This window comes from Salmo salar, chromosome ssa21 (assembly GCF_905237065.1).
Source record: "Salmo salar chromosome ssa21, Ssal_v3.1, whole genome shotgun sequence".
Lineage (NCBI taxonomy): Eukaryota > Metazoa > Chordata > Actinopteri > Salmoniformes > Salmonidae > Salmo > Salmo salar.
In genome coordinates, this window is record NC_059462.1 from 21,055,535 (window position 1) to 21,068,671 (window position 13,137).

General features: G+C 41.8%; 1 protein-coding gene across 4 annotated transcripts in view; it reads right to left on the minus strand.

The window, feature by feature from the left end:
- The window catches only part of slc4a3 (solute carrier family 4 member 3), a 122,120-nt gene that overhangs the window by 38,549 nt on the left and 70,434 nt on the right, over positions 1–13,137 (minus strand). For all 4 annotated transcript variants that reach the window (XR_001323203.2, XM_014164421.2, XM_045704527.1 and 1 more), the window contains exon 6: positions 10,326–10,537. Coding sequence is in view for 3 of the 4 variants with exons in the window: in XM_014164421.2 (XP_014019896.1) it covers positions 10,326–10,537 (212 nt within the window). In the remaining variant the exon portion in view is untranslated. The remainder of the gene's footprint in view (positions 1–10,325; positions 10,538–13,137) is intronic.

Sequence of the window (13,137 nt, forward strand, 5' to 3'; positions counted from 1 at the left end):
GGTTCCAATTCACCCATGACCCGGGACTTGAGTAAGCTTTGATTTCCCCACCTCCACTGCCAGGCCAACCAATCATTGGCAGAAATTAGCTTGTATTTATCGCTCCATACAATCAATAAAAACAACTCTGAATTCTCACTAATCAATTACCAATGTCAGGGCTTTCCACCAAAAGGGTTGAGTGCTACTCCTCCACTTTAGACTCACATTCTCCATTCGTTAGTATGGAAAAATCTACAGTTGCTCTGAAGTACATGAGTGAATGGGAACTCTGATGTATTTCAGCAAATGGAGCCATATATAGCCATGGGAATCAATGTAAGCTGAAATGTATGTCAATGGAAAGACAATAAATCAAATACTAATTAGCTGTATCAATAGTCATACTTTATCTCGGGCATACATGAATGAGAACAAGGTACTGTATATGCTTCTAAGGGTAAAACAGATTATAATATTGGCAAATATGAGCCTTATCTGGAAACAGTATACAAAACAAAACAAATATCCAAAGTCATGATTCAATCTTCCAGTCACATTTCATAGGCCTCTACGAGAGTAACTACCAGCAACATAACCTATGTACAGTGCATTCGGAAAGTATTCAGACTCCTTGACTTTTTCCACATTTTGTTACGTTACAGCCTTATTTTAAAATGGATTTAATAAAACATGTTCCTCATCAATCTACACCCAATACCCCATAATGACAAAGCGAAAACAGGTTTTTAGATTTATTTGAAAATATATTGCAAATAAAAAACTGAAAAACATTATTTACATAAGTATTCAGACCCTTTGCTATGAGACTCGAAATTGAGCTCAGGTGCATCCTGTTTCCATTGATCATCCTTGAAATGCTTCTACAACTTGATTGGAGTCCACCTATGGTAAATTCAATTGATTGGACATGATTTGGAAAGGCACACACCTGTCTTTATAAGGTCCCACAGTTGACAGTGCATGCTTGAGCAAAAAAGTCGCTGTATCTGCTTGAGGGGGAATGTACACGGCTGTGACTATAACCGAAGAGAATTCTCATTGGAGGTAATACGGTCGGCATTTGATTGTGAGGTATTCTAGTTCGGGTGAACAAAAGGACTTGAGTTCCTGTATGTTATCACAATCACACCCTGAGTAGTTAATCATGAAACAGACACCCCCGCCCTTCTTCTTCCCGGAGAGATATTTATTCCTGTCTGCGTGATGAACTGAGAACCCAACTGGCTGTACGGACTCAGACAATAAATCCCGAGACATATTTCTGTGAAACAAAGTATGTTACAATCCCTGATGTTTCTCTGGAAGGAAATCCTCGCAATGAGCTCGTCAACTTTATTATCCAAAGACTGAACATTAGCGAGTAATATACTCGGAAGCCGTGGGTGGTGTGCGTGCCTCCTGAGTCGGACTAGAAGTCCACTCCGAATACCTCTTCTCTGCCGGCGATGTTTTGGGTCAGCCTCTGGAAGCAGTCCATCTGAAAGAAGATTCTCTGGTCTGCTGAAGCCAAGATTGAAATCTTTGGCCTTAATGCCAAGCGTCACGTCTGGAGGACACCTGGCACCATCCCTACGGTGAAGCTTGGTGGAGGCAGCATCATCCTGTGGAGATGTTTTTCAGCAGCAGGGACTGGGAGACGAGTCAGGATCGGAACAAAGTACAGAGAGATCTTTGATGAAAATCTGCTCCAGAGCGCTCAGGACCTCAGACTGGGGCAAAGGTTCACCTTCCAACAGGACAATGACCCCAAGCACAGCACACAAGACAAAGCAGGAGTGGCTTAGGGACTAGTGTCTGAATGTCCTTGAGTGGCCCAGCTTAAGCCCCAACTGGGAACCGGATCCAACATCTCTGGAGAGACCTGAAAATAGCTGTGTAGCAACGCTTCCCATCCAACCTGACAGAGCATGAGAGGATCTGCAGAGAAGAATGGGAGAAACGCCCCAAATACAGGTGTGCCTAGCTTGTAGCGTAAAACCCAAGAAGACCAGAGGCTGTAATCGCTGCCAAAGGTGCTTCAACAAAGTACTGAGTAAGGGTCTGAATACTTATGTAAATGTGATATTTCATTTTTTATATATATCATTATATATATATCATTTTTTTCGCTCATCTATCTAAAAACAATACTCCATAATGATAAAGCAAAAATATGTTTTTAGAAATGTTTGCTAATATATATATATATATTAGCAAACATTTCTAAAAACATATTTTTGCTTTATCATTATGGAGTATTGCTTTTAGATAGATGAGAGAAAAAAATTATTTATCAATTTTAGAATAAGGCTGTAACCTAACAAAACGGGGAAATAGTCAAGGGGTCTGAATACTTTCCGAAGGCACTGTATGTTACAGTATGTTGTCCCCTTACACAGTTATCCTAACCTAAAACAAGGTCAACATAATACCAACACAGCAAATTCTGAATGTTAAATTAACACTGAAAGTGTGGACCTGTATAGACCACTGGAACAGTTTTAAATTAAAGGTCCCAAACAGTCCTTCTGATTCCCATGTAAAATATCATTTTGAATGACTAAAATATCACCCATAATATTTTTCGGTGATAGGAACGTAATTTTTGGGGAAAAATTATTTTCTCTCTCATGGCTAACTACCAGGAAGCAAGAAAAGAGGTTGAGTGGGCGGAGATCTTATATTGATGACAGCTCTTTGAATTGCCTATGTCAAGAAATGTGGATGCAATGAGCAGCGTTGCAGTAAAATCATCTCACGAAAATCCATTGATACACAAAGCAATTCAAACAATAGTAAAATTGCATAAATGACATCCAATTGTTTAACACATTTCCCATTTGGCATGTCTGTTATGATGCAGTTCACAGCAGCACTGACAGATGTGTTGACGCGAAAATTGCGTCAGAGTTTTGAATGACCCTTTCCCCCCTTTTGTTCCATGCTGGCTGAAGACCTAGCTAGCCAGTAACTAGTAAAGACCAGACACAGATGAAAGGGTAGACATATAATTATCTTTTGCCGTGGATGAATAGTTTAAACTTTTAATTATATTTTCTGACACCATACATTCAAATTTTGGCAGCAATAGAGTAGCTATCTACCGTAGCTGTCACGATACTCTAGAAATGCAGGAGGGGTGAAGTCAGGCGCAGGAGACCAAAGGTACATGAAACACGTTTAATATATATCCAGTCCAAAAGTGCCGAACACAAGGCAAGGAACAAGGAATCCAAAACAGGCAAAATAACACCCGAACTCAGTAGGGACACATCCCAGGGAAACCCGTACTTGCGAGAACAAACAAGGCAGAGAAAAACAATCCCCAAACCTCACGACAGCAAACACAAACAATCCCGCACAACCCTAAACCAAGAAAGACAGACTAAATACCCCCACTAACGAACTAACTCAAAACAGGTGCTAACAGACATCACCAAATGAAAAGGTGATTTATATATGCTTCCCAAATATAAATTATTAATATTTTCTAAACTAATCCAATTATGTTACTTGGACTTATTGCACCCATTACTGAAATGGTTGTTCCAGTTTAGATGCTTTAGGTAGTCTCATATTGCTTTCTTCCTGACCTTGGCAGACATTCTGAATCCAGGTTGCGGGTGATAAAACGTTCCAAAAATTGGGTTATGCCCACGCTGGCTGGATTTCAATAGGAATTACACATATATGTGTCAGGTTCTGTAAATAACTCAACATGTTGTGTTGTTCAGATTACCCAAACATGAGTTAATTTAACCATCAATTGGGTTTTCATTAATTTAATTCATTGACTTTTAACAAACTCATACACTTCTGTAAGCTTCATTAAAGCTTCAAAAGTGTCAGTGTTTGACCGTAACATGTAAAAACAATTCAACAGAAATGATGAACCGGAATTACATTTACACTCACATGTGGCCAAAAACAACTTCCTGAAAGTCACACCCCTACTAAGCCATGCCTCCAGTCTTCTAATCTGACCCGCTGGGTCATATCTCAATAACCCAGCATCAACAAACCAACCTTGCTCTTTTTAAAAATGCCTGCAACCCAGCAGTTGGGTCATCCAAACAACCCAGTAGTTTTTTGTGTGTAAGCCCTTAAAGTAAGGCTTATGAAATACATTGTAATGGGTTAAATAATTAAATGTCTATGATAACATATTCACTTAGGATCTCACTCGGTGAAGTCCATAAGACTGAAAATTTATGAATGCAACAAGCACTAAGCAGTGTGTTAAATCAACACTGTACAGTGTCTACCTGGGTCCACACTTTCAGAGTTAATTTAACACTTGGGAATTTGTTGTAAAGTGTTGTCCATTCTTCCATGGCCACACACTGCTTCCCTTGGGGGGGGTGGGAGCCCTGGTACTTACGGAGGTGCTCCAAGGGGTCTGGGTTCTCAGGGGACCCCATGTGGTCATGGATGGACTCCAGCAGGTCATAGTCATCGAAATCAAAAACAAACTCCTCAAAGTCCTCCAAGCGCACCATGTTGAACTTAGAGGCGCGGCGCACAACCTCTGCTCCCTCGCTATGCCGGAGGAGCACAGGGGGACACTGGGGTGAGGTGTCCAATGTCCCTGGTCGGTGAATGTTGGTGGTTGCCTTGGTGTTGGTCCCTTCTGAATAGGGGTGTTTGTCTCCAATCACCTCCTCCGAAGAGGGGGCTGGTGGTCCCTTGTTCTCTTGCCCCATGGGGTCTGTCATCTCTTGGGTCGGCGCCGGTGTCTGTGGTGCCTCCTCCCCACCCTGCTCCAGGTGGGCGCCCTGCTCATCCAGGGTTCTGGCAATCTCTCGCCTGCCGTCTCTCGCCGAGGTGTTGGTGTTAGCTGTCAGCCAAGCCTGGGCGTCTTCTGTGTTATTCGTCAGAAACAGGAGCTGGAGCACAAGCAAAGCTGGAGTAGTGGCTGCTGGTTACCAAAACACTATGTCCACTCTGCAGACTACTATGGGCTCAGGTGGAGGTTTTTGAATGTTTTTTGGCAGGCGTTCTCTCGCTGGCTGCCCCAGAGTTGATTCTATAGGTCCTATTCTGGACTAGCTGTTGTCACTGGAAATCCACTCTACCAAGTGAGGGTACCCTATGGAGGACGAAGAATGGAAATGAGGAAAAAAGTGTGGGAGAAAAAGTCAGACAAAAAAAGACTAAACAGATATTTATCTTCTCAGCGTCCTCCTAATTTGCCCCAATCCACCTCAAAAGCGGAAGAGAAATTTCACACTGCTGCTATCCTCCCATCGGCGCAGACGGAGGTGTAAGTGGTGTCGGTAGTAGAGTTAGTGGTACAGCCTCAGGCAGTGCAGGCTTGAGCAGGCAGAAGTGTAAAGCTCGGAAGGCCCCCCCGTGCTGATCCCACAGCAAGAGTAACAGGGGGCTCGAGCTGTCATTCCAAAAGGAAATACTGATACAAACTGATCCACTTTTTTTCAGACCTCCCTCTAATCTATTGGGCCAATTCACCCGTTTCCTTGACGCTGGCTGTCTATTGATCCTGGGATGGACACATGGCTGGGGTGGGGCATGCTGGTGGGGTGAGGGCAGGCAGCAAGAGCAGAGTCAAGGCTGAATCAGAGGCTCAAGAGGAAAACATTGAAATGATGGCTCTCTTCTTCTCTCAGAAAACATCCACACAGCTGAGAAAATCATAATTCCGTAACACAGACACAGAGGCACAGTCACATACAGACAAACAGTAGGCATACTGCTGTTACACAGCATGGTACTCTGCTTTGGAGCAATAGCCTGTCTCCAGCACAGGTCTCCATGGAAACTGTGATTATTTCTAATGGTGTGCCACTCTTCGCCCACAACGGGTACCTGAGCTGAACACTGACCTTTCCTCAAACCTGTGTTAACAGTGTATGTGTGTGTGTGTGTGTGTGTGTGTGTGTGTGTGTGTGTGCGCATGTGTTTCACTTGCTTAGAGGCATTCTGAACATAAGCACCAGTTGGTGAAGCTTCAAAACAATCCTGCTCTATAACATTGTCAAGCATAGTCACTAGTAATCCATATCACAACTATGCTCTCTAGCATTACCAAGCAGGGTCACTGGTAACTCACATCAGCCATGTTACTCTCAGTGAATGAACAAGTACACTCTCAGTGGGGCAATGGAACTCACAGTGCCATGGTCAAGATAGGCCAAATCTCTGTGAACATTTCAAACGGTTATCATGAATGCTATAGTACTAGATTCAAATGCAGTGCTACAGTACATCCTCTATGTTTTAACCCTGGTTGTTTTAAAGTTATGTCCTGTTAAAAAACTATGCTAGGGCTTTCCATACATAATGCCAGTTAACAATCATCAAACATCAAACCATAACCCTGTACCACATCAAACTATCATTGTAAACCACAAATATACTGCTGTGTGCTGTGACTGAATGACAATATGGACTCGTCGGAGTGGAAAGTGACGGGGAGGAGGTGGAACGGATATGAGCTATAGGATATATGTGCTATAGCCTGACATCTTACTGTCCTATCGCCTACATCTGATAGACTGTCTGTTTCATAGTGGGTGCCCTGTTTCTTGTTCTATTTCCATCTGGTCTGAGCATCTGGTCAATGCTTCCCTTGCTGGGTGGGTAAAAGCAGGAAGGGCCTGGGGCAGGGTTGCTGTCAAGGAGAATCGGCAACTGATCTCTTCTGTTAATTATTGCCCAGGGATCGTGGAATGGGCCAGGGAGTGCTACCCATTTATTTGTCATAAAAATAAAGAGAGTCGCTCACTCTATATATACATTCAAGGGTTTGTCTTTATTTTTTTACTATTTTATACATTGTAGAATAATAGTGAAGACATCAAAACTATTAAATAACACATATGGAATCATGTAGTAATCAAAAAAGTATATATTTGATTTTATATTTGAGATTCTTCAAAGTAGCCACCCTTTGCCTTGATGACAGCTTTGCACAATCTTGGCATTCTCTCAATCCAGCTTCATGAGGTAGTCACCTGGAACGGATTTCAATTAACAGGAGTGCCTTGTTAAAAATGTATTTGTGGAATTACTTTCCTTCTTAATGTGTTTGGGCCAATCAGTTGTGTTGTGACAAGGTAGGGAGGGTATACAGAAGATAGCCCTATTTGGTAAAAGACCAAGTCCATATTATAGCAAGAACAGCTCAAATAAGCAAAGAGAAATGACAATACATCATTACTTTAAGACATGAAGGTCAGTCAATATGGAAAATATCAAGAACTTTGAAGGTTTCTTCAAGTGCAGTCGCAAAAACCATCAAGCGCTATGATGAAACTGGCTCTCATGAGGACCGCCACAGGAAAGGAAGACACAGAGTTACCGCTGCTGAAGAGGATACGTTCATTAGAGTTACCAGCCTCAGAAATTGCAGCCCAAATAAATGCTTCAGAGTTCAAGTAACAGACACATCTCAACATCAACTGTTCAGAGGAGACTGTGTGAATCTGGCCTTCATGGTCAAATTTCTTCAAAGAAACCACTACTAAAGGACACCAATAATAAGAAAATACTTTCTTGGGCCAAGAAACATGAGCAATGGACATTAGACAGGTGGAAATCTGTCCTTTGGTGTGATGAGTCCAAATTTGAGATTTGTGGTTCCAACCTTGAACGGATGATCTCCACAATTGTAGTTCCCACCGTGAAGCATGGAGGAGGAGGTGTGATGGTGCTTTGCTGGTGACACTGTCTGTGATTTAGTTAGAATTCCAGAAACATAACCAACATGGCTACCAAAGGATTCTGCGGCGATACACCATCCCATCTGGTTTGCGCTTAGCGGGACTATCATTTGTTTTTCAACAGGACAATGACCCAACACACCTCCAGGCTGTGTAAAGGTTATTTGACCAAGAAGGAGAGCGATGGAGTGCTTCATCAGATGATCAGGCCTCCACAATCACAGCAACCAAATTGAGATGGTTTGGGATGAGTTGGACCACAGAGTGAAAGAAAAGCAGCCAACAAGTGCTCAGCATATGTGGGAACTCCTTCAAGACTGTTAGAAAAGCATTCCAGGTGAAACTGGTAGACAGAATGCCAAGAGTGCGCAAAGCTGTCATCAAGGTAAAGGGTGGCTACTTTGAAGAATCTAAAATATATTTAGATTTGTTTAACACTTTTTTGGTTACTACATGATTCCATATGTGTTATTTCATAGTTTTGGTGTCTTCACTATTATTCTACAATGTAGAAAATAGTAAAAAATTAAGAAAAACCCTTGAATGAGTAGGTGTGTCCAAAGCTTTGACTGGTACTGTATATAAACAACATACCTTAAATAGAATAATAATACACAGATAATATTATTAGACAGATGTGTAATATATTTTTACATCAATAATGCCCTACAATTGCATTTTTCTCTTCACTTTTTCCCTTCAGGAATATGCTCTACGGCAGGGTTCCCCCACTGTCTCCCAAGTTATTATAATTTTGGAAATATATTGCAAAATATTCCCACGCATAATAGAGAGATATATGTGATAGTATACAAATGTAAAAAAGGTTTGAAATGATTATGTTTAAGTGAAATATTATATCTATTTGGGATTCTTGCGGTGAATTTGCAGTCAACAAATTATTTGTATTTATGTTCCGGCCCCTGGCCTTCCATTTAAGAAAAAATCTGCCCGCGGCTGAATCTAGTTGATGAACCCTGATCTACAATAATACAGTACCTCTCTCTCTCTCTGGACTGCAGAACTGAGAGACAGCTGCAAAAACAGATCACGTGACTCGTGAAGTTGCTGGATGCAGGCCTCAGTCTTCTCCGTTGTCAGTGAATGCATGATTCACAAATCTGCGAACTGTGGATAAATTAATTGTCTTATTGAAAGCGTACGTCCGAATGAGCTATTTTGTATCAGTTTTAAGTCAGGAAATGTGCACTTTTCCACCTAAAATATTTGTGTTATTTCATATCATTATTTTATGTCACCAACTACCACAACAGCAGAGATGGGTAACAACTGCATGAGTGACCTCGTGGGGGAAACGTCACGATATGCCCTTATATGGAGTTTGATGTCACTGATAAAAAAAAGTAGAAGTAGTGAGGATTCTGAAAGCAGCAATATGTAACTTTTTGGGCAACCCAACAAAATTCACATAGAAATGTGAGTTAGAGATCTGTCATTCTCATTGAAAGCAAGTCTAAGAAAAGGTAGATCTGTTCTATGTGAGCTATTGGTCTGGAGCCCCAACCCATCCCCAGCATCAACACAGACTGGTGGTACAGTTGTGGCAATTGCGCTCCAATGCCTACAAATGAGGAATGTTTGTGCTGCAGGGAATTCTAATATGTGACTACAATTGTTACAGACATGGAGTAACTTATTGATGATGAGGAGCAGTTCGTTTGCTCTTGCGACCACAGGGATTTTGCTGCCAACAAAAACTCTGGTGTCCTGGAAACATTTTCCATATTCCAGAAAGGAATTGGAGACACAAACCTGTTCCTGCTTCACCAAATGGACAGTTATCCAACTGGTAAGTAGCTAAACTTTACTTTAATGAATTATCACTTATCATAAACTTCTATGAGCGGACCATTTGTTGGTTTATGTTTTCACATTAGCCCAAACCACTATATAGCCTATATTAATTTCTCACAATGTTTTGGGGATATTCTATTCAGCAATATAAGGTTACACAATGTCTATTATCTCCTCAATCCCCCTTGTCATAAATACTGTGCATTCGGAAAGTATTCAGACCCCTTGACTTTTTCCACATTTTGTTACGTTACAACAGTGGGCTGTTTTTAACCCAGCATTTTATTTTTGTGTACTGTGGCATTAGTACATCATGCTGTGTGTGGGATAAGTGATTTATGATTGATATTTTATCCCTGTACTTTTATCCCTTCAATCTTCCACCGCAGAACAACTGGGAAGGCAACTGGAGCATGGAGCAACCTGTTTTTGTGAGGTATGAAGGATGCTGACTGGGTTTTGTCCTCCCTGTCCGTCAAGGTGCCGATTCTGGAACTGAGAGTTTGGGTAAAGTCGCAAGGTATGGCCTAGGTTAATTTGAACCAGCACAAACAAAAAATGGTATGCCTTTCAGAAAACAGGGGCTAAGCCATGCATGGGTGGTCAACCCTCCTCCAGGAGCTGGTGTGCAGGCTTTTGTTCCAGCCCTACATAAATACACCCGATTCAGCCAATCAAGGTACCGAGAAGCAGCAGATTAGTAGAATCAGGTGTGTCTGATTAGGGCTGCTGGGGGTCAGCTCTCCAGCACGATGGTTGGCTAGAGTGGTTGATTTGGGGACTGGTCCATTCTCTCTGTTTAAGTATGTGTGTGTGTGTGTGTGTGTGTGTGTGTGTGTGTCTTACTTTTCATGTCGTCCAGATCAGCGCTAGCCAGCATCTCAGCCTCAGCGTCGTCAGTGGGCACCTTCTGGTACACAGCTGTTTCCATGGTCGTCATACTGCCGATGCAGATGCGCTCCCGCAGGTCGTAACTGGTCCTCGGTGCAGGGTGGAGGGGATTCCTCCTGAACCAGCCGCAGGGGGTCACGCTAGGGGGGTCCACAGAGGGGGGGCACCTGGGGAGGGGAGGACAGTGGGGTTCACTTGAGTATGTGTGAAAATCCATCGTAGAGATTCTTCCAACATTTGCTTTAGAAGTATGTCAGGTAATCTGTAATCCATTGCATCAACTATCATGAAGGACAAACAGCCATAAACCATTACACAGCGGTGCTTTTTATCCCAAAGTATTAGAACTAGAGTATCTACTTTCTACTTTTTCTTCTTCAAAAATTAACATGAGCTCAAGCAAACATCTTGACTGGCACACGCACACACAGTATAAATCATCTGGGAGCGGTCAGATTGTTGGACGTAGTGTAGTCCATCTTGCAACAGAGGGCGCCAGAACACAGCACAGCACCACAATATCTTCACCACAACATTGGCTTCCTCACAGGGTGAGTCTTTGGCTGCTTTCACTCAGGCAACGATAGCATAACAGTACATGACATTGTTACTACGTTTCTTGTTCACTGCAGCAATAATAAATCAGTGAGATTAACCGCCCTGTAGAGGGGAGAGACAATAACTGGTTTGTGTTCATTAGGCTCCAAATGGAAGAAAAACAAATTTACAATAAAAAATGCTCATGTTTCTTTTCTGTTGCAAAATGTTTTGCTACGTTGTGCCCTAATGAATATGATCCTGGGCTCCACACAGTTCCACCTCCCAGGATGCTTCCATACATTATTCAAACCATTACCAAATAATTCATATTCTCATAGCTGTTTGTGTTTATGAGCCAGATGCGTTTACTCATACAGTACAGATCATATCTAGGGTACGTGCCCCCCGAGACATGATTGTGACAGGCACACTTTGGCCATTTGAGACACATACAGTGTGTGCCTTGCAAAAGTATTCAGACCCCTTCGATTTTTTCAGTTTCTTGTGTTGCAAAGTGGTATTATTAAATATTTTTTTATCAACAATTTACACCAAATACTCTGTAATGTCAAAGTGGAAGAAAAAAATATTTATTTAAAAAAAATGTAACAAAAAATTAATTAGTTGCATAATTATTCAATTCCCTGGGTGCATACATATTAGAAACACCTTTGGCAGCAAGTCTTCTGTGAGTCTTCTTGGGTAACTCTCAAAGAGCTTTGCACACATGGATTGTGCAATATTTGCCTATTATGCTATTCCAAATTATTCAAGGTCTTTCAAGATGTTGGGGATCATGGCTGTACAGCAATTTTCAAGTCTTACCATAGGTTGTCAAGCAGATTTAAGTCAAAACTGTAACTTGGCCTCTGTCTTCTTGGTTCTTATTCACTGTCTTCTTGGTAAGCAACTCCAGTGTATATTTGTCCTTCTGTTGTAGGTTATTGTCCTTCTGAAAGGTAAATTAATCTCCCAGTGTCTGGTTTAAAGCAGACTGAAGCAGGTTTTGCTCGAGGATTTTGTCTGTGCTGAGCCAAATCCTGAAAAACTCCCAAGTATTCGCCGATGACAAGCATACCCATATCATGATGCAGCCACCACCATGCTTGAAAATAAGGAGGCAGTGTCTCAGTGGTGTGTTAGATTTGCCCCAAACATAGGGCTTTGAATATAGGCCAAAACATTTATTCCATTTGTATATTTGTGTTCATTGTTTAACTTCATTTAGGTCATAATTGTGGAGTCACTACAATGCTGTTGATCCATCCTCAGATCTCTCCCATCACAGCTATTGAACTCTGTAGCTGCCCTACAATCACCAATGGCCTCATTGTAACATCCCTGAGCAGTTTAATTCCTGTCCTGCAGCTCAGTTCAGAAGGACGACAATATCTTTGAGGTGTCTTGGTGGTTTAATACATACTGCACAGCATAATTATTAACTAAACCATGAAGATTAAAGATATTCATGTCGGATTTGTTATTGTTAGCCATCAACCAATCACTGCCCTTTTTTATGAGGCATTTGAAAAGCACCCTGGTCTTTGTAGTTGAATCTGTGCTTGAAATTAAATGCTTGACTGAGGGACCTTACAGTGCCTCCAGAAAGTATTCAGACCCCTTGACTTTTCCACATTGTTAGATTACAGCCTTATTCTAAAATGTATTAAATTGTTTTTTCCCCTCATCAATCTACACACAATACCCCATAATGACAAACCAAAAACAGGTTTTTAGAAATGTTAGCACATTTATTAAAAACTTTAAAACTAAAATATCACATTTACATAAGTATTCAGACCCTTTACTCAGTATTTTTGTTGAAGCATATTTGGCAGCGATTACAGCCTCGAGTCTTCTTGGGTATGACACTACAAGCTTGGCACACCTGTATTTGGGGAGTTTCTCCCATTCTTCGCTGCAGATCCTCTCAAGCTCTGTCAGGTTGGATGGGGAGTGTTGCTGCACAGCTATTTTCAGGTCTCTCCAGAGATGTTCGATCGGGTTCAAGTCCGGGCTCTGGCTGAGCCACTCAAGGACATTCAGAGACCTATCCCGAAGCCACTCCTGCATTGTCTTGGCTGTGTGCTTAGGGTTGTTGTCCAGTTGGAAGATGAACCTTCGCCCGAGTCTGAGGTCCTGAGTGCTCTGGAGCAGGTTTTCATCAAAGATCTCTCTGTACTTTGCTCCATTCATCTGTGCCTCAAACCTGAATACTCTTCCAGTT